This window comes from Perognathus longimembris, chromosome 3 (genome assembly GCF_023159225.1).
Source record: "Perognathus longimembris pacificus isolate PPM17 chromosome 3, ASM2315922v1, whole genome shotgun sequence".
In the NCBI taxonomy this organism is placed as follows: domain Eukaryota; kingdom Metazoa; phylum Chordata; class Mammalia; order Rodentia; family Heteromyidae; genus Perognathus; species Perognathus longimembris.
This window is the reverse complement of record NC_063163.1, coordinates 67578177-67598409: the sequence shown is the minus strand read 5'-3', so window position 1 is coordinate 67598409 and position 20233 is coordinate 67578177. Positions and strand designations below refer to the sequence as shown.

The 20233-nt window shown below is 56.9% G+C and overlaps 1 protein-coding gene across 1 annotated transcript; it reads right to left on the bottom strand.

Moving 5' to 3' along the window:
• Positions 1-1710: 1710 nt before the first annotated feature.
• On the bottom strand, positions 1711-19679 carry Map2k2 (mitogen-activated protein kinase kinase 2). The gene is made up of 11 exons (XM_048341973.1): positions 19344-19679; positions 15867-16077; positions 10704-10850; positions 7677-7754; positions 6965-7016; positions 6740-6864; positions 6396-6609; positions 5143-5207; positions 3486-3547; positions 2641-2686; positions 1711-1956 (listed from the first exon to the last, which is right to left on the bottom strand). Exons 1-11 carry the CDS (start codon positions 19433-19435, stop codon positions 1846-1848), a joined length of 1203 nt encoding a protein of 400 aa, XP_048197930.1. The 5' UTR covers positions 19436-19679; the 3' UTR covers positions 1711-1845.
• Between the last annotated feature and the right edge of the window lie 554 nt (positions 19680-20233).

Genomic DNA, 20233 nt, shown 5'->3' with positions numbered 1-20233 from the left:
TTCACATAGGGTGCTGGGGGCTCTGAAGGGGGCATGTGAGCCTGCACGGGCCTGGCTGGCATGGTGTCTCCTGTGGAATCTGGTGGCTTGCACACGATTGAGTCCAGGACCTCAGGAATCTAGGCAAGCTCTCACCACCGAGCTGCAACCCAGTCCTATTTGTTTCTCATGTGCTCCAGTCTGGGGCACGTTTTGGACGAGGGGTAGGCTGGGCCCACATAGGGAGACTTGCACCGGGCATGGAGGGCTGAGCAATCAGGTAGAGAGCCTGGGGTTCAAAGTGGCGAGTGCTTTCCTAGACATGTGCGAAGGCCCCAGGTTCATCCCCGATGGTACAAAAAAATAATCAAGCCTTCTGCTAGTGGCTTCTGCCTGTAACCCTAGCTACTCAGAAGGTGGAGATCAGGTTCAAAGCTCAGGCACAGTCTGTGAGACTCTTACTTCCAATTAATCAGCAAAAAGCCAGAAGTGGAGCTGTGGCTCAAGTAGCAGAGCACTAGCCTTGAGTGAAAAAGCTCAGGGATAGCGCCCAGGCCCTGAGTTCAAGCTGCAGGACCAGTACAAAGAAAAACATTACTAAGTGGAATGTTCATGCAAGCCCTGCACTGGTAGCCAGCTGGGCTGGGGTGCTGGTGATGTGGGTGGCCACTGACAAGGAGATGGTGGATGTGTGCTCTGGCTGTTGCCCAGGGCCGGTCCCCAGTGCCCAGGCTGAGTGCTGTTGACTTAGAAAGGAAATGCTGAATACTAAAGAGTATGCAAGCAATCAGGGAGGATAAAAAGGGCAACAGCGGGGGTAGGGGGGGCAGACTGCAGTCTAGAGGTCACTAGGGAGGCTGGGGAGACCTGGGGGACCTTAAGAGTGGTGGGTGGGAAGAGAGGAGAGCCTTTTGCTCACCTTTTCCAATATCTTGGGATGGTAGTGAAGGCCCAGTTCTCCCACTGCCCATTATGACTCTGCGCTCCAGCTCCTGGCACAGGGAGCCCCCCCCCCGCCCCGCCCCCAGCTACTGTGGACCCAGGTGGGGCGAGCAAGGTGAGGTACATGCTCTCCAGCAGCACCTAGCTCACTCCTGAGGTCTGCAGAGGGTGCACCCACAGGGCAGCACCTTCAGCTTCTGAAGACAGAAACCTTCAGGGCTGGAGGTGGGGCCAGCTTCTCTCTAGTGTGTACAGAGAAAAGGCTGCAGGGTGGAAGGTTCCAGGACCCCAGCCCCTGCCTCCTGAGGGGCAGGGCACCTGACTCCACGTTTCCACCCTCAGGACCTGCTGGGCGGAGGGGCCAGGCCCGGCGGCCACGTGGCCTCCAAAGCAAAGACTGCATCAAATCAGCATGGGACTGAGGGGCTGCTGAGACCCATAGGTGCCAGTAACTAGTTCAAGGAACCCCAAGAGTGAGGTGCTCGGGGGGGGGGGGGGCCACAGCGTCACCATCTCTGTGGGACTTGCTGAAGGCAGGGTGGTGGCTTTATCTGCAGATCTACCAGCAAGCGTGGAAACCCAAGACTTCCTGTGTGCAGGGCTGCGTCAGCTTGGGAGCCCGAGGGGACGGCAGGGCCCCATCCAGGCTGTGTGGATGTGGACAGGAGGGAGCTGGAGGCCAGGGCCCCAGGGCCCAAGCTAGGCTTTCCCCCAGCAGATGTTGTGCAGTTTCCCAGGGAGAAAAGGCCACTGCCCACAGCCAAGCGTGACAAGGACCACGGCCACGGCTGCTTTTTGTCTCCATTTCGTGTTGTTGTTTAAACCTAAAGAAGCAGGCTCCCAATGACAACAGGGGTGGGCAGCGGCACCTTCCCCAGAGGCCAGCGCGTGACATGGGGACAAGGGCACACACACCACACAGCGTCACACAGCCGTGCGTGTGGGCGTGCTGGGCTGCTTCAGCCGCAGGGTTCGGCACAGCCAGCCGGCGAAGTCCACTTCTTCCACCTCGGCTCGCTTGATGAACGCGTGGTTCTGGAAGGGAAGGCAGCCAGAGGGAGCTGAGGGTGGGAAGGGAGGGAGAGGCAGGGGTGGGGGTGGGGGGGAGCCCCACCCAGGTGCTCATGGCAGGGAGGGCTGAGCATGCCCTGAGGAGCCCCTGGCCTCCACACTCTAGGCACACCCTAGTTGTGCCAGCCACACACCATCATCAGCAGGGTGTCCTGGGATCAGATAGCCTGTGAGGGCCTCTGTCCCACAGAGCCCTCAAACCCTGCTTGAGGGGCTGTGTGGGGAGGGAGGAGACCCCAGGCCCTGCCATGGCCCCAGGCTGAGGCGGAAAAGCAAGTGCGGACTGGGACTCTGGAGAGGAAAGGTAGGACAGAGGGGAACACTGTGTTCCCTTCTCTGTCCTTTGAGACAGGGTGTCACTGTACCCCAGGCTGGCCATCCTTCTGCCTCAGCCTCAGTGCTGGGGTGACAGGTGGTCTGCACATTGACAGTGTCAGTGTGCGTCACACACACGTGAGTGTGTGCACACGTGGATAAGTGCAGAGTTCTGGAGAACCAGGGGGTCCGGCCATGCCCCTGGGCCCTGGCTAAGCTGGGGCTGAAGGCTCTGCAGGGATCCCTGCAAAGGCCTCAGTATGTAGCATCAGGCCACGCCCTTTACTTCTCAGCCACGCCCCTGCCACACCCCCAGTCCTTACTGTCACTCACCATGAGCATCTTCAGATCCGCTCGCTCTGCTGGGTTCTTAATGAGGCTGGACAGGGACAAGAGGACTGTTAGTCCCTGGCTTGGGGCACCAGGAGAGACATGGCTGGGCCACTTGTGCCAGGCTGGGCAGGGCCCTGCCAGAATGGACAAGGGGCTCCACTGCTAACCTCAGGCAAGATGTCTCCAAGGAAGAGAGGACAGTTGGCTCACTTTATACCCAAACCCAAAACTCGGGGGTCTTGGTGTCAAAATGGGCCTTTATCCTCCAAAAAACACAAGCACCCGAGGGCAGCTGCTCAGTGCAGCTCAAACTGAAATGGCTCTCCAAGGGCACACGCACACACCAGGACCGCACACACCAGGACGTTCACATGGCCTGCAGAGGTGGTGCAAGGGGCCTGTGGTGCCTTTTGCTGCCCAGCACATCTGGTGAGTGGCATCCACTGAGACACAAGGGGCCCCCTGGGAAGCTGGGCACTCTGAGTGCCAGCAGGACCATCAAAGGTATGATGGCTTCCAGGGGCCAGGGAATCAAGCCAGGATGACACCACCCAGAAACTTGCAGGGCATTAAGCAAGTAAGGAGTGGCCAGGACTGCACTGAGCTCCCCTTTTCTGCTGGCAGATAGTGAAGATGGAACCTGTGTGACAACTGCCCTGGGCTTGGGGGCGAGGCTGGGCCAGGAAACAGCTTCAGCTTCCACTTCCTGGGTGAACTCTGTCCCTCCAGGCCACCTGACCACGGGGAAGCTCAATGGTCAGCTCAGCAGCAGCCGGGCTCAGGGCCAGGGAGCACACCTGGAATGGCTCAGGTGTGCCCACCACCCCGCACCCCACTCCCCTTACCATTTATTTACAAACTCCTGGAAGTCTGGGCTGAACACCCCGCTGGGCAGCTTCGGAGGTGGCTGTGGAGGAAGCAAAGGGGAAGGTCAGCCTGTGGGGCTGGGAGGCCTTACCTGTCCTCTGGGTTCCTGCTGCTCTCTTCCTCCAGGGAGGCACTGTCCTGTTGGAGGCAGAGACCTGGCTCCCCACTTGCCAGACCCCCATGGGCCATGCTTATTCTAGGTGTGGATGAGCAGACAGAAGACACGAGGGGACAGTCTCTGGGCCTTGGGCTGCCACCTTCCCTGGTGGGCATCAGGTGGACCGAGGGGCAGCATGGCTGCCCTGCAGGTGGCAGGTCAGGGAAGAGGCCAGTAGCATTCCAGGGAGAACATGCTTGCTGAGGCTGGGTAGCGCCGCCAGGGCAGAGAACGGCTGTGTCACCAGGCCACCCTACCCTGCTGCCCCACCCCAGGCCGAGCCCAGGGAGGCAGGCAGCTTGCCACCCGGCTCGGCCTGGCTCCAAGGACCAAGGATGCCACCAAGGGTAGCATCGGTCTCTGCACAGGCCAAGGCTTCTTATCCATGGTTTCTGCACCTGTGTATTTTGGCAACCCCCCCCCCCGCCCCCAATCATGGACAGTCACTAAGTGTCACCAGAAGGGACCACAAAAAAGCCACTGCTCATGGGATCCGACCCTTGTCAGTGACCTGGGAGCCTAAGGCAGAGTAGGGCCTGGCATCTGCTGGAGCCCAGGGACCTGCTTCCTGGGAGATGGGGGTATGTGTGTGGGGTGTGTGTGTGTGTGTGTGTGTGTGTGTGTGTGTGTGTGTATGTGTGTGTGTGTGTATGTGTGTGTGTGTGTGTGTTTAGGTTTTTGGGCTTGAAATAAGGGCTTGGGGTATATGTGTGTGGGGGTGGTGGCATGAACTCAGGGCTTGGGAACTGTCCCTGAGCAATTTTTTTTTTCCTGGTCCTGGTGCTTAAACTCTGGGCCTGGGCACTGTCCTTGAGTGTCTCTTGCTCAAGGCGAATGTTCTACCACTAGAACCACAGTGGCACTTCCAGAATTTTTGCTGAGATATGAGGATCATGGTTCAAAGCCAGCCGAGGCAGGAAGTCCATGAGACTCTTATCTCCAATGAACCACCAAAAAACTGGAAGTGGCACTGTCAAGTGGTAAAGCACTAGCCTTGAGCTGAGGAACCCAGGGACAGTGCCCAGGCCCAAAGTTCAAGCCCCACAACTGACAAAAGCCAAAACCAAACCCAAAAAACCTCATGGCTGGGTACAATGGCTCATGCTAGTAATTCTAGCTGCATGTGAGAAGGACATGGATAGGAACTGAATTTGAGCAAAAAGTCCACAGAACTCCATGTCAACAAGTGAACTGGGGGTGGCGGTTCATGCCTGTCCACCGGGCTACATGTGAGGCCTAAGTAGGAGGATCACAATGTGAGGCTGGCCCAGGCAAAACTCCAGATGCTACTCAAAAAATAACCACAACCAAAAAAGGTGTGTGTGACTCAAGTGGTAGAGCGCCTACCTAGAAAAGGCCAGACTCTGAGTTTAGACCATGTTAATGCTGAGCAAGGCAGAGGGCTCTGAGAGAGAGGGAGGAACGGCTGTGGCCTGACTCCAGCTACTGAAAAGCACAGGGAGGGCCTAGGCACCCACCTCATTCACGATGTAGTCCAGCAGCTCGAAGATGGCCATGGTGGGCCGGCTGTCCATCCCGTGACCTACACGGCAGTGAGAGTGCGAGTGAGTCTCCGCAGGTCTGAGGCCAAGGCCTTGCATGTCCTCCCCCGTCAGCAGGTGCGAGGGGGATGCGGGCAGCACTGCCCTCCCTGGGGGAGGCAGCTTCTGTCCGGGGCCACCAGTGAGTCAGACACCAGAGCAAGTGCCAGAACGGACGTGGGCATCCTCTCAGGAGTCACACACTTGGCGCCACGCTGCTTCCCTGTAGTGCCAAAGACAATCGGGCCAGGCAGGGAAGGGGGCTGGCCACCACTGAGGGGCAGCATGACCTTGTGCAGATGCCACCTGGAGCAGGAAACTGGAGGGGTGGCTGACCCCTGTCCAAGGCCCAGTTGGCCAGGCTGAGCTGGCACATGGCAAGGTGCTGGCACACCCCCATGTTCTTCCCCCCAGGGTGCAGCCTAGATCCCATCTGGGAGGGAGGACCATCCTGAGGACAGAGGCCTGGGAAGAGCCCCCAGGACACCTGGAGAGGGAGGCCCACCCCCACACTGGAGTACATGGCAGGGACAGGGTGAGGCTGTGACCCGCACTATAGTGAGAAGACACACAGAAGGTCCCAGCTTGGTTTCACTGATAGGAAACATCCTGAAGAGGCAGATCCTAAGACAGGAAGAGGACTTGTGAGGCCAGGGGCTGGGGTGGTGCTCATGGGAACCCGGCTTCCCTTTGGTGTGATGGAATGTTCTGGAAGTGGATGGTGGAGGTTGCACAGCTTTGTGTCAGCCTTGTGTGGAAGCAGAGGGCACCCACTGCTGCTCGCCTAGCCCCTGGCATGCTTTCCTTCTTTCCCTGTGGTGCTGGGGACGGAGCCCAGGGCCTTTTGTGCATCGAGCCTATGCCACTGGGCCACGGCCCAGCCCCCACTCAGGCATCCACTGCACAATGCTGTGAAGCCCAGGCAGCCAGTGGGGCCTGGCGGAGGGCAGCGTCTGGATCCCGTCTGCTGATGGCGACAGGTGCAGCTGCCCTGGGCAGAAGAGGTCTGCGGTGCACACTGCTCGCAGCTCTGTCCCCAGAAACCCCAGGACCATCTGAGGACGGCTGACCGCAGCTCGCTCCGTCTGAGGACAGCTGGCATGGCGAGGGCCAGCGGGGAGGCAGCTGCCAGCACAGCAGGCCCGCGGGGTCTCCCCCGCCCCATCCCAAGCCGCAGCTGTGGGGCATACCGCTGACAGGGCGTCCGGGGGGTCTGGGCCGAGGTGAGATGCTGTGAGGCTCTCCTTCTTCCCCGTCCATCACGGGCCGGCCAAAGATGGCCTCCAGCTCCTTGGCGTCCGGCGGGGGGATGGGGTACCTCCCGATGGACAGCTCCACCAGGGACAGGCCCATGCTCCAGATGTCCGACTGCACCGAGTAGTGGGTGCCCTGCAGCCGCTCTGGCTGTCGGGAGATGGGAGGGCACGGCTGGGGGGGCGGTGGGCAGAGGACTGCCCTACTCTGCTCCTGCCCACCCTCCGTCCAGCTGGCTGGCTTGGGTACTGAGCAGCCAGGGTGGTGGGAGGGAACTTACGGACATGTAGGACCGGGTGCCAACAAACGAGTTGGCCATGGAGTCGATGAGCTGCCCGCTCACCCCAAAGTCACACAGCTTGATTTCCCCTCGGGAGTTGACAAGGATGTTGGAAGGTTTCACATCTGGGGAGTAGGAGGTGGACAGGGGTGAGGGACGGAGGTGAGGCCCGCTGGCACCCAGCGCGGCTGCCCGCCTGCCCATCTGGAAGGCCCTGGCCCTCACCTCGGTGCATGATCTGGTGCTTCTCCCGCAGGTAGGCCAGGCCTCGGAGCACCTACAGACCACGGGGCAGTGAGAAGGATGGAAACAGGAGGGCCCCAGCCCCAGGGACACCCAGCTGGCCACTGAGTCTGCGGGAACGCCATTCTAGGCCGCACCCAGCTGGCCAGGGCTACAGCAAGCGTGACAACAGAGTGAGGTGCCTTGTTAAGAAGCGCAAGCAGCCGAGGACCATGGCGTAGAGACAGGCAGGCCCTGCAGGGAAGGTGTGTGCCCCTGGTGGCAGCCACCCTGGGTTGTGCCAGCCCTAGAGGGGCACTGTCCACAGAGCATGTGACCAGGTTGACACTGTCTGGCCAAGCTACCCAGGACAGCAGAGGCCAGGAAATGGAAGGGCACAAGGTGGTAGAGTAATAATGGTGTTCGAAGCTGCCAGTGTTGCTCAGTTACCACACCTCTGGGGCAGGTGCACCGTGTCCCACTCAGCAAAGTGAAGGTCTGCGCTAGCACTCCTACCCAGTGCTCCCCTGCACCTTGGCTTCAGATCCCCAGAATCTGAGTGCCTGGGGCCAGCGGTGCCCACTACAAGATGGTGGGTGTCCCAGCCAGCAGGGGAGGGGAGGGGATCCTAAAAGCCTGAAGTGGGCCTAGGGGACAGGCACCTTGGGAAGGAGTTCTGGCCCATGGGGCTGGCAGGAGGAAAGGCGACACTCACCGCGATGCTGACCTTCCCTAGGATCTCCTCAGGAATCCGCTTGGCTTCTTTCAGCACCTGGTCCAGGGAGCCGCCATCCTGTAGGCCAAGAGGGAAGCGCGTGGTTGGGAAGGGTGGGCAGTGGCCCCCGGGAACCCATGGTCTTATCTCCCTGACAGATCCCCACTCCAACCCTGGCAAAGGGTAGGGACTCCTCTGTCCCCGTTGGCCTTTAGGGCTCCAGGCGGTGCACCCCAGCAGCAGATGTGAAGGCCCGGAATGCAGGGTATCCCCATCCAGGTTCTTGCACCAAGTGCCCCACATGGCCCTACCTGGGTAGTGAGGGAGGCCACCAGGCCTGGAACCTGAGCAGACGCTGAGGCAGGGATAGGAACAAAGGGGTGCTCAGGGGAGGAGGAAAGAACTGGGCTGCCTCATCTCTGGGCACCTGTCCCCTGCCAGCCCCAGCATTCTTCCAAGCGGTAGGAGGCTGGGATTGTGCCCTGTAACAAGGACTCCTGTGAAGGATGCGGGCACAGAGTCCTGGAGTCACCAGGAACACCTGCCATTCATTTCCTAAAGGTCACAGGGCTCCAGTGAGATCCCTGGGGAGCAGCCAGGCCAGCTTGAATCAGGTAGGGACCTTGCCTGGGCAGCTGGATGGGGTGCAGGACCAAAACACCTCTTCGGTGTCTCTGTCACTAGAATCCTACACTTCAAGGGCTGCACACTAACAGGCAGGGGTCCTGGGACTGAGGAACTTCCGGACTGCTCCAGCTTCAGCCCTCTGGGCGGCAAACCTGTGCTGCTCATTATGCCAGTCACACATGCAGGGGCCCCAAAGGCCCAGGGGTCTGTTGGAGGCCTGTTTCCCAACTTGATGCTAGGTGTGGTAGTGGAGCCTTTAAGAGGCAGGTCCTCAAGGGAGGTCTTTATGTCACTGGGGGGCAAGTTCTCAAAGGGGACCGTGGTGAGTGCAGTCTTCTTTCTTGCTTTTACCTCTTGGCCGCTGGTGAGTGGTGTTGCTTCCCAGGAGCCCCAGCCCTGCTCTGGTGGCCCTAGGCTTTAAAGCAATGAGGCCATCAGCTCATGACTGGGAACCCCAACACAGAACCACAGTCAACCTGCCCTCTTCACAGAGCAGCCCGGCATACAACAGAAATGCATATACGTGTAATGCCGACCCCAAGTTATATGGACAGCCTGTGACCAATTACGCTAGCATATCCATGGCACATGACCATACAGTATCCTCAACCCAGGGCGTGGCTAGGGCCTGGGAGTGGGCTGAGTCTCCAGGCAGCAGGGAGTACGAGGGGTGAAGTGTTAAGACCTGGTGGCCTCTGTGATAGAGTGATGTGGCTCCTGCAAGGGCTGGATCCAAAGCAAGTGGCCCCATGCTCTGTGCCTGCTCACCAGCCCCTCCCCTGCCCTGCCCCAGCCAGCAGCACCACCGTCATGCACTCTTGCATGACAAGCCTCTGCCTCTAAAACCAGGACTGACCTGGCAGGTCCCCACAGAAAGGCTAGAGAGGTCAGGCTACAGCCACCGTCAACACCTGGCAGGTGCAAGGTACCCCAGATTCAGCTCTGGTCCTCACCCAGCAGCCTACATCCCTCTGTTCCACACAGGGCCCAGCTCAAGCATGTGGTGGGCCAAACCCCAACCCAAGGCTTGGATCCTGTCTTTTTTTTTTTTTTTTTTTTTTTTTGGCCAGTCCTGGGCCTTGGACTCAGGGCCTGAGCACTGTCCCTGGCTTCTTCCCACTCAAGGCTAGCACTCTGCCACTTGAGCCACAGCGCAGCTTCTGGCCGTTTTCTGTATATGTGGTGCTGGGGAATTGAACCTAGGGCCTCGTGTATCCGAGGCAGGCACTCTTGCCACTAGGCTATATCCCCAGCTGGCTCCTGTCTTTTGACACCCTAGCTCAGTGGGCTAAGACCTGACCCCAGGCCTGGCTCCTGATTGGAGCCCCACCTCAGCTGAGACATCTTCCCAGGGAGGCAGTGGATGGAGAATGTTCTGTGCACCAGGGTGACCGCTGCTCCCTGTTCTGCTGGTCCCTGGGCCCTCGGCTCTTGTCAAGGAATCCCACACTTCACATTCAGTGGCCTCCACACTGTTGTTTGATAGTGGGGCATGGCATGTGGTGCAGCCACACCCCAGAAGTACATTCCTACACCTGATCTGTCCTGATGTGCCCACAGGCTCAGGGCTGCTCTGGGAACCCCCGGGTTCCATCCACCAACGCCCAGAGTGGGGGCAGGATTAGGGCCCTTCTTGCAGGGGAAGCCAGAGGCTCTGGAAGCAGCACCTTGGTGCTCAGTGCTCCTGGGTGGGTGCTCTGTCTCCCACCTTTGACCCCTGCCTGTACTACATGAAGTAGGGAAGGTGGGGAAGGGGCTCCTGGCAGCTCAGGCTTGCTTGGACACCACCAGGGCTCTTGCTCTATTTCACTTCCTGTCCTGTTGCACAATGCTGATAGTCAAAATGTGTGCACAGGGCATCAGCGAGTCCTCGTGCCATGCAGCCTGGTTTTGCAAGGGGCCTGCTGTGGGCAGCTGGTACCTGAAGCAGTGGCTGAGGGTCACTTCCTCCCACGATCTACAGCTCAGACCACTTCTCCTTTTGTGAGCCCCTTCCCACCCACCTCTGAGCTTGGAAACCAGAGCATCTGGTCCATGGGCAGCTCACGCTGGGCAGGCCACAACCATGGCGTGTGTAAAGAGAGCAAGCACCTGGCTCTACCTGAGACTGGGCCCAGGTGGGGTGGGGTGTGAGCCTGTGCAGCTCTCTATTGGCAGCTATGTGCAGAGAGCTGCGCCACCAACTGCTGTCTGGAAAGGGGCATGAGCTGCTTCTGGTGCACTGCTGCTCCAAGCACCGCCACTGGATCACACCCCGTGACTTGTGCATGTGGGCTACCGCGGGGGTAGATGGGAGACAGTGCTTGTCACACCAACAGTGGAACTCAAGAGTAAAGGTACTTCCACACCCCATCTGTGTACCCCAAGGTCCCAGCAGGCCCCGCCCCCCTTGGCCCTCACCATGTGCTCCATGCAGATGCTGATCTCCCCATCACTGTAGAAGGCGCCATAAAAGCCCACGATGTATGGGGAGTTGCATTCATGCAGCACCTGCAGCTCTCGGATGATCTGGTTCCGGATAGCCGGCTTGATCTCCAGGTGGATCAGCTACAATGGGGCCAGAAAACTGTCAGGACCATCCCAGGCTGGGTGTGCCCACAAGAGAAGCCATCCACCCACCTCCTCCATGACATTGTCCTCCACAGCCCAAAGGGGGTGCCAACATCTGAGCACACACAGCCAGGGACAGGACAAGGCTCTGACCCACGCCCGGCATGGAGGGACCTTGTGGCCACTGTGCTCAGTGAGAGAAACAGACACAAGGCACCACCATGGGCAGCTCCATTGATAGGAAAAGTCTAGAACATGTGGACCCAGGGATAGGAAGTATATGGGGGGGGGGGGGGTAGAAGGGGCTGGGGTAAGGGCTGGGTGACTGGTAATGGGGATGGATGTCTACTTTAGGTGATGAAATGGTCTAAAATTGACAGCCATAACAGATGCATTAAGACCTTCACTGTTTAAAAGATGAGAGGACCAGGGTTTGGGGACAACCTCAGCAGCAAAGTCCCAGAGAATCTCCAGAAGGAAGCTGGATGTGGGGGCAAGCACCTGTCACCCCAGCAACAATGGGAAGTTTACTGAAAACAGGCAAACCACAGCTCAGGTACATGACTCAAATTTCAAAAATAACCAGTAAAAAACAGAGCTGGAGGCAAGGCTCAGTAGTTTTATACCAGGCAAAAAAGCGCAAAGCTGAGTTCAAATCCCAGTACCCAAAACACACAAAAAGGCCAACTAAATCACCATATAGCAGGACACACCTATAATTGTATCACCTGGGAGACAGAGATAGGAGTGTAAGTTCAAAAGCCAGCTGGGGCCACAATTGACTCTGTCTTAACAAAATGGAATAAATGACAGACCTAACTGATCAAATATTTCTCATGTGGGGGTGGCAGGAGCTGTGTTCAAAGTAAGTCCTGGCCCACCAAGTCCAGCCTGGATCACGTTGTGGAGTCACACTTAAGGGGGGGCAGCTGGACACCCGTGGACCCCTTTCCAAATGATACTTCTGAGACATGCAGAAAAGATGTGGTGAGATGCCTTGGCCAGCCCATAACCACAAACCCCACTGAGCTCAGGACCTATTCAGCAGAGCCCCACACGCACCCACAGCCAGTGGGCCAGGTAAAGCCCAGGGTGGGACAGGGGAGGGTAGGAGGAGGGGAGAGGAGGGGAACTAAGAAGGTCGCCTCTTGGCCGGGGCAGAGGAGAGGTAAATCTCATGTGGAGGCTTGGCTCCCAGGGGCTCAGGAAATGGAAGCAAGGTGATAAGGGGACCAAAGGTGACACTGGGCTGGGCCTGGAGGGAGGCACAGGGGCAGGGTGCTCCAGCTGGAACAAAGAAAGGCACTGGGGCCTGCCGGGAGCGTGCAGGGGTAGCAAGGCAGACCTCAGGGAGCCTGGGACTTTGAGAACCTCCCGGCCTGGCCTCAGCCAGGCCTGCCCTTCAGCCCCTCCATTCTGCAATCCACCTGGCCTGTGCTGGCCCTGGGGTCTGCACATAGAACCCCAGAACCCTAAGAGGCTGCTTCATTCCTAGGGGGACAGCACTCATTCACAGTCCACAAGGCCTGGACACCTGCCTGGGAGAAGAGAGAAAGTAAAGATCCAGGTGGCTCCATGCAAGGGAATATAAGACGAGCTCCAGCTTAACTGTCTGCCATCCCAGCCCTGCTGCACAAAGCTGTTAACAGAAGCAGCAAACCCACTTTCTCACGTGCGGACCAAGCATCCCCAATCCAACCATACAAAACCCCCAATCCTCCCAAGACCAGCAGTGTCATCTTTGCCACTGGGGCTGTAGCCTGCAGGCCGAGCCATGCCCCTCGCCCCAGCAGGTGTTTTCTGAGCCCCAATAAGACATCCAGACTTGTCAAGCTTTTGGAGCATTTCAGATTCTGGCTTTTTAGAGTAAGGAATGCAAATATTCCAAATCTGGAAAAAAAATCCATAATGGGAAACATTTCTGACCCTCACGTTACCTATAGGGATTTTTCCACCTGTATCTTTGAGCCACAGCACCACTTCTGGCTTTTTCTGTGTATGTAGTACTGAGGAATCGAACCCAGGGCCTCATGCATGCTAGACAAGCACTCTATTGCTAAGCCACATTCCTAGCCCCCTATCTGTTTTTGAAATAAGGTAGGAAGCCCAAGGTGGCCTGGAACTTTCCATTTTGGATTTTACTTAACTCTGTATCCAACATAAAGTGATCCATGGGGAAACAGTCAGGATCAGGCTGGCCTCTCAGGGTGCCAGAGCCTGTAGAGCACCAGGGGTGCAACCTACGGAGCATCCAGGCTGTAAGGCTGACAAGGGAGGCAACACAGAGACACCAGGCCCTGGGGTGAGCAGAGGGCAGTTTGCAGAATGAGACAGCTGAGCCAACAGTATAGGGGGTGCAAGCTAGAAGACGGGGGAAAGGACTTCGAAGCCGTGCTGACACACAGAGGGAGCAGACTCACTGGCCAGGTCTAGAAACGCCTCTGCCATGCCCTCTGTTCTTCCCACAGGTCCTCTTAGGAGGCTATAACTTGCCTATGTGCCCAGCTAACCAGCCACCTATGGATAGAGCTCAGTGCTCCTTACCCAGAGTGCTGCAAGCCTGAGGGGGCACAGTGATGGGACTGAGCCTCCCCAAACCCTCTCTGGCCCAAAGCAAGAATCCAGGCAGATGGATGGGGCTACAGGTCAGGGCTCCCAGTGAAGGGGCAGCCAAAAGGGCTCACACCTGTCCAGCTCTGACTTCTCCACATCCACCATAGAGCTATTGCTTGGTTGAAACGAGAGGACTTTAGCTGGCTCCAAGGTAGCATGATTGCCTATATGCATGAAGTCCTAGGCTCGATTCCTCAGCATTAAATAAACAGAAAAAGCTGAAGTGGCAATATGGTTCAAGTGGTAGAGCGCCCAGGCCCTGAGTTCAAGCCCCGCGACTAGCAAAACAAACAAACAAACAAAAAACAAAGAAAGAAAGAGAAAAGAAAAGAAAAGAGTGCACCAGTGGCTCATACCTGTTACCCCAGCTAGGAAGGAAACTTAGGTGGGGATAGCATGCTTTGCGGCAAAAGCACAAGACCCTATCCAAAAAATAACAAATGCAAAGAAGGGCTGGGGTCTTGGCTCAAGTGGCAGAGTGAGTACCTGCCTAACCTTCTTGTGAGGTGCCAGGGGCATATCTGCCACAGGTTGAGCCTGGAGTGGAGGAATCCCAGCTCAAGGCCAGAAAAGCAGCTCTCCCCGAGGCGACTGCTGTGCATTACAGACACTCTGGTGCCTGCTGATCCCGACTAGCTCAGGGGTTGCAAGGGTGGTGGCAAGAAAAGAAAACATCTACAAACAAGCAAAGCCACATAAATGGAGGGAGTGGTTTTCTGGGCACAGCTTTGCTGGCATGACCCATGCCAGGAAGACCCAAAAGACCTGGGTGGCTCTGTGCACAGGCCTGCAGCAGGAGCCCAACAGCTGCCCACACCTGCTGGTGCTCTGCACAGGTGCCTGGGCTCAGGGGCCTGCTCCTGGGATATCTGCACTCTTGACCGGCACCCTGTCCTCTACCTGGCCAGTACCTTGGGTGAGGAAGGCTGGAGATTCCCACGGGAGGTCCTGACTTAGAAAACAATGCCTACAGGAAGGGGCAGAGACAGAAGGCTCTGGACTGCAGATTTGGAGGGGAAATGCTCCAAATGTGAGATGAAATAGCTCAGAGTGAAGACAGAACAGAAACTCAGAAATGGGAAGGCAGGGACCACAGGATGGGGAGACCCATGTGCAGGGCTCAGGATGGTGGGCTTCGGATGAAGTCACTGTCCGCCTCACCCCAACATGCAAGCTCAGGGGTCATCTACAAAACCGCTGGATTCTGTGTTCAGGTTTAGGATCATTATCCCAAGATGTCTCAACTCCTCTCTCTGCCGGTCTCAACTCCTTACACCTCCCAAGGCCACTTCTCCAACACCCAGTGGGGGCTACGTTGTGCCACAGGGTTCCAGGACTGGCACGCAGTGGGTAGTCCCACTGAGAGGTGACAGAGAACTTCACGTGTCTCCCAGATTTGCTCACACTCCAGGTTAAGTGCAGCAGGGAAGGTAGCTTTTAGCTGTGCTGAGCATTTACACCAGATTCTTAGTAGAGCAGGCCACCTTGTAGTGTGGGTGGGCCACATTCAATCAGTTGAAGGCAATCTGTGTTTGCCTAGGAAGTGAGCATTCAGTCTTGAGATGGCCTTTGGACTTGAGTAGAAATACCACTGTTTCCTGAGGCTCCAGCTTGCCCAGAAAACCTCAGAATCAGTCACCAGGCTCCATAGTCATGTGAGCCAAGTCCTTCAAATAAAGCTCACTCCAAGTTGGGTGTGGTGGCCATGTCTGTGACCAGGAAAGGCCATAGCACTAGGAAGGCTGAGGCAAGAGGACCCTGAGTTCTAGACAAGCCTGAATTACACAGTGTGCTTGAGGTCAGTCTGGACTCTGTAATGAAACCTTGTCTCAAAAAAAACAAGAACTCCCTAGGACTGGGATGCAGCTCAGGAGTAGAGCACTCAGCCAGCTGGATGGGCATCCTGGGAATCTTTCTTTTCATTTTTTCCTTTTCATGGTGCTGGGGACAGATCCAGGGCCTCCTTGGGTGCTGGTGGCTCATGTCTATAATCCTAGCTACTCAGGAAGCTGAGATATGAAGATTGTGGTTCAAAGCCTGCCCATGCTAGAAAGTCTGTAAGACTTGAATCTCCAAGTAACCACCAGAAAAACAGATAGAAGCTGTGGCTCAAAGTGGTAGAGCACCACCCTTGAGCAAAAGCAGCTCAGGCTCTGAGTTCAAGCTCCAGGACTGGTAAAGAACAAAAACACAAAACAACCCTCAAGGCAGAGGTTGGGCATGAAGGGGGAAAAGTATACAAAAACAAGACTGATACACTAACTAGAAGTAACTTCCTGGGACCTACAGTCCAGCCAATGGGAGCACAGAGGCCCTGAAGATGGCCTGTGTTAGCACAGAGGCAGCCAATAAGAACACAGCAGTCTGTCCTCACCCACCCCACCCGGGACTTTGACTCACCTTCCTGGCCATGATGAGACCTGATGGTCTGTGTTGGACCTTGGTGACCACCCCACCATTGCCAGCTCCCAGTTCTGAGATTCTTTCGAAGTCATCATCCTTAAGCTCGCCAACCTTGGCCTTCTGGGTAAGGAAAGCTTCCAGACGCTTCTTCTGCTGCTCATCCAGTTCCAGTTCCTCTAGCTTCTTCTGCAGGTCTACTAGGTTTGCCCTGTGGAGACCCCAGGGGCAAGGGTCAGCAAGGGAAGACAGGAGTGGCCATCAGCTACAATGGTTGCAAGGACACACAGAGGAGACAGAGATAATGCCTGCCTGCCTTTCCAGGTGTCCTGTCTAAGAGGAAAGAACCCCGCTAGAGGGTCTGGCCTGGATCATTGCTCACAGTAATTAGGAGAACATGAGGACAAGCACCAGCTCAAAGGACCCAGGAGATGCTAGGAACACATCAGATAGTGATGAAGGAGCTAGGGGCCAGGTGAGCGGAGGCCTGGGGCCAGGATGCCCATCTCTGCCAAGGGCAGCAGATCTAAATTTCAGAGCAGAGGTTACATCTTACGAGCACTTGACTGATGTCAATTAAAGATTGGCAGTGGAGGAGTACAGAACCTAAGCCGTAGACAGCTGCAGGGCACTCCATGCACCGCACACCTGCTATTGGGTCCCCGCCAGCTTCTGTCAAACTTCAGGTTTACATGGGCCCTAAACTTGGGTACTTCAGGACCAAAGATGTCTACATCAGTTTACTGAGTGATCCAAGGACTCTGCAAAGGAAAACTTAACAATGAGCTGCTTTTATCAATGCCTTGACTTTGAAGCCCACTGTGAGGAAAAAGAGCTACCCCTACTAGCAGGAAGATCAGTTTCACCACAATGCTGCCCAAGATAAATGGAAGAGATGAGGCCCTGGATTCCATCTCCTTCCTACCTCCAGGACCACAGACATAAAATTTTAAAATGTGGCGCTGTGAATATGGCCTAGTGGTAAAGTGCTTGCCTCGTATCCATCCATGAAGGCCTGGGTTTGATTCCTCAGCACCACATATATAGAAAAGGCCAGGAGTGGCACTGTGGCTCAAGGGGTAGAGTGCTAGCCTTGAGCAAAAAGAAGCCAGGGACAGTGCTCAGGACCTGAGTTCAAGCAGGACTGGCAAAAAAAAAAATATGTAGGATTATGTTTAGGGGAAAAAAACAGGGAGGACAGAGACATTAATTTTAATACTGTATTTTAGCCAGGTGTAGTGGCCACCTGAAATCCCAGCATGGGGAAGGTTGAGGTAGGAAGTTCAAGGCCAGCCTAGGCTACAAATCAAAACCCTTTCTCAAAAACCAAATAACCCCAATATAGATCATAAGATCTCAGCCTCTTGAGTAGGATGACAGGTGTGAACTACTGGCTCCCAGCTAGATGATCACTTTTAAAGTATATAATAAATATGTGTTTTCTCCTATTAGGGTGTTGACCCTGGGACACTGGACATGTCACATTTTAGGGCCTGGCTGCAGCCAGGGACAATTGCCCTGGACAGACAGCAATCAGTGGAAGCCCTCCAGCAGTCCTCAGGCAACCTTGGGTCCCCAGTTCCTGAGGGTCTACGCCGAAGTTGATGGTTCTCCAGATGAATTCACCTGGGGACGAAGGGGGTAACTTCATGTCTCATCAGGAACAGTCCAATCCTGAGATGATCATTACTTGCCTTAAAAATACTGTAGCCAGGGCTGGGGATATAGCCTAGTGGCAAGAGTGCCTGCCTCGGATACACGAGGCCCTAGGTTCGATTCCCCAGCACCACATATACAGAAAACGGCCAGAAGCGGCGCTGTGGCTCAAGTGGCAGGGTGCTAGCCTTGAGCGGGAAGAAGCCAGGGACAGTGCTCAGGTCCTGAGTCCAAGCCCCAGGACTGGCCAAAAAAAAAAAATACTGTAGCCAGGGCTGGGAAGGTGGCTTAGTGGTAGAGTGGTTGCCTAGCATGCATGAAGCCCTGGGTTTGATTCCTCAGCACCACATAAACAGAAAAAGGCAGAAGCGCCGCTGTGGCTCAGGAGGTAGTGCTAGCCTTGAGTAAAAAGATACCAGGGACAGTGCTCAGGCCCTGAGTCCCAAGCCCCAGACCTGCCCCGCCCCGCCCCCCCCCAAAACCCCTCTAGCCAAAGGGCACACAGGTCAAAACTGACATCACCTGGGCTGGAGGCGTGCTGGGCACCCTTTTCTAGGCTGCATTATCACCTGAGGACTCAGAAAGTCTCAGCCTAAGCAGGAAAAGCAGGCACTTGGGGGCGGGGGGAGGCGGTAACTTACTGCAGGTAACAAGACACAGGAAGCCCCCCCCCACCCCCAGCCAGGTCCAGAGCCCTAAGCAGGTGCTTACTGTGTACCTGATGAAGAAAAAGCAAGATGAAATGATGGCAAGACAATCACAGGAAGGAGAGAAAGCACAAGTGAGCATGCACAAAGGCACGAGTGAATGAAAGGAGGGCACTGTGGGGCTGCAGAGGCATCTCTGGGAACTTCCCTGTGACATCTCCAGTGCACCCTGTCAACCTGCCTTAAATATAATAGAAACTCAATAAGCTATGTGTGCAGACGTGTGCAGACAGACGCGGGCCCTAGGCATTCATGAAGGATGCACATCATAAACCAGGAAAAGAAGAGACTCTGGGAAGAGCTCTCTTACAGGAAGGATGGGAGTAGATTTTATCAATGAATAAACCTGCAGCCTGCCCCCTCCATTCAGGAGGATGCCCTCAGCCTCCTCACGTAGGTGGAGAGGTCATAGCATGATCTCACGGTGGTGTGCCCCAACAACGATCCCCTGGAAATTCTACCACTCAGCGAACCACCTCAGACTTCGCTGGGATGCTACCAGGTCTGTCCCTGTCCCTCAGCTTCCTAGAACCCCCTCAAAGACCTCCTGCCATCCTCAATGACCTATTTTTTCCCCACTCGCCCCTCCCTCCAGGCTATTCCAATCCATTTACTTTAGAATATGCTTGAGAATATGCTTCAGAAGTTCCCACTTCAGGACCTTACCCTACCACTCCTCAGTTTCCCAACCTCTCTGTGGGGGATGCTCGCCGCTCACCCCAACTTCTGGACTCTGCACCCCGCTCCCAAGTAGCATCATCTCCTCTTATGTCCATAGTCTCTCAGGCACCTCCCTTCGGACCCCCATCCTGACCACTCCTTTGCTGACTTCATGACTGGGGACCGACCCTCACTCCATCTTTCGCCTGCAGGGCTCTCCCTTCACCCCCATCTCATGCTTGGGGGGCGGGGGGTAGTTGGCGTTCCTGGCACCCTGACTTTGCAACTGGAGAACCTCGCGGCCTAGTTCACTACTGGGGACGAGTCCACCCCTCGAGTGCTCTCAAGGATCCTCCCGGTCCCCCCTCGTCACTCAGAGTTCCCCCCCACCCCCGACGCCTGGACGCAGGTCTGGAACCTCAGCGTCGTGCCCCCCGGGCCCCCGCGCACTCACTCGGAGGCGCCCTCGCTGGTGGGGGACGGGCCCTCGGCGATGGTGGGGTTGATGGTGAGCGCCGGCAGCACCGGCTTCCTCCGGGCTAGCATCGGGGCTCCGCGGGCCGGAGGCGGCGGCGGCGCCTCTAGCCGGGGCCCATAGGGGGCGGGCCGCGGGCGGGCGGCGCCGACGCGAGCCCGGGGCTGTGGCCGCGGCCTGGGACCGGGCGGTCAGGGGCGCCGAGGGGCGCAGGGGCTGAAGCGAAAGAGCCACAGCCGCCGCCACCACCGAGGCCCGGACGGATCGGGGCTGACGCTGCAGCCGCACCGGGGAGACCGACAGAAGGGAGGGAGCGGCTACGAAATCACGCGCCGGCGTCTCGCGAGAGAAAGCGTACAGCACGAGACCACGCCTCTCGACCCCTCAGACGTCGGCGCAGTAGTTCCTGCCGGCTTCTCGAGCTGGGAAGTGGCGGAGACCGAGGCCAGGCGGTGTCCAGAGCATGCGCATTCACTCGTCTCCGGCTGCCCGAGCGGCTGCGCATGCGCCTAAGGCCTGAGCAAGCAGGGGATTGGCCAAGCGCGGAAAAAGTGGGCGGGGAGAACCCGGACCCGGACCGAGGGAGCCCGGAAGAGGCTTGGGCGCGTGGGAGACACCGTGGGTTCCATTTATTCGTTTTGCCTACTGAGACTACCACCTCGAAAACTCAGTCGCCACACGCCGATGGCTCATGCCTGTCATCCTAGCTACTCTGGAGGCTGAGGTCTGAGGATCGAGGTTCGAAGCCAGCTCTGAAAGGAAAGTCCGTGAGACCCTAATGTCCAATAGCCACCAGAAAGCCGGGAGTGGCGCTGTGGCTGAGGGGGGGAGGGCGCCATCCTTGAGCTGAGGAGCTCTGGGACCGCGCC

Coding starts and splice junctions, on each gene's coding strand:
- Map2k2 (XM_048341973.1), bottom strand. CDS start 19,435: ATGCTAGCCCGGAGGAAGCCGGTGCTGCCGGCGCTCACCATCAACCCC. Junction 10,851..15,866: donor GTCTCATCATGGCCAGGAAG/GTGAGTCAAAGT, acceptor GCCCCATTGTAG/CTGATCCACCTGGAGATCAA. Junction 1,957..2,640: donor CGGATCTGAAGATGCTCATG/GTGAGTGACAGT, acceptor CTTCCCTTCCAG/AACCACGCGTTCATCAAGCG.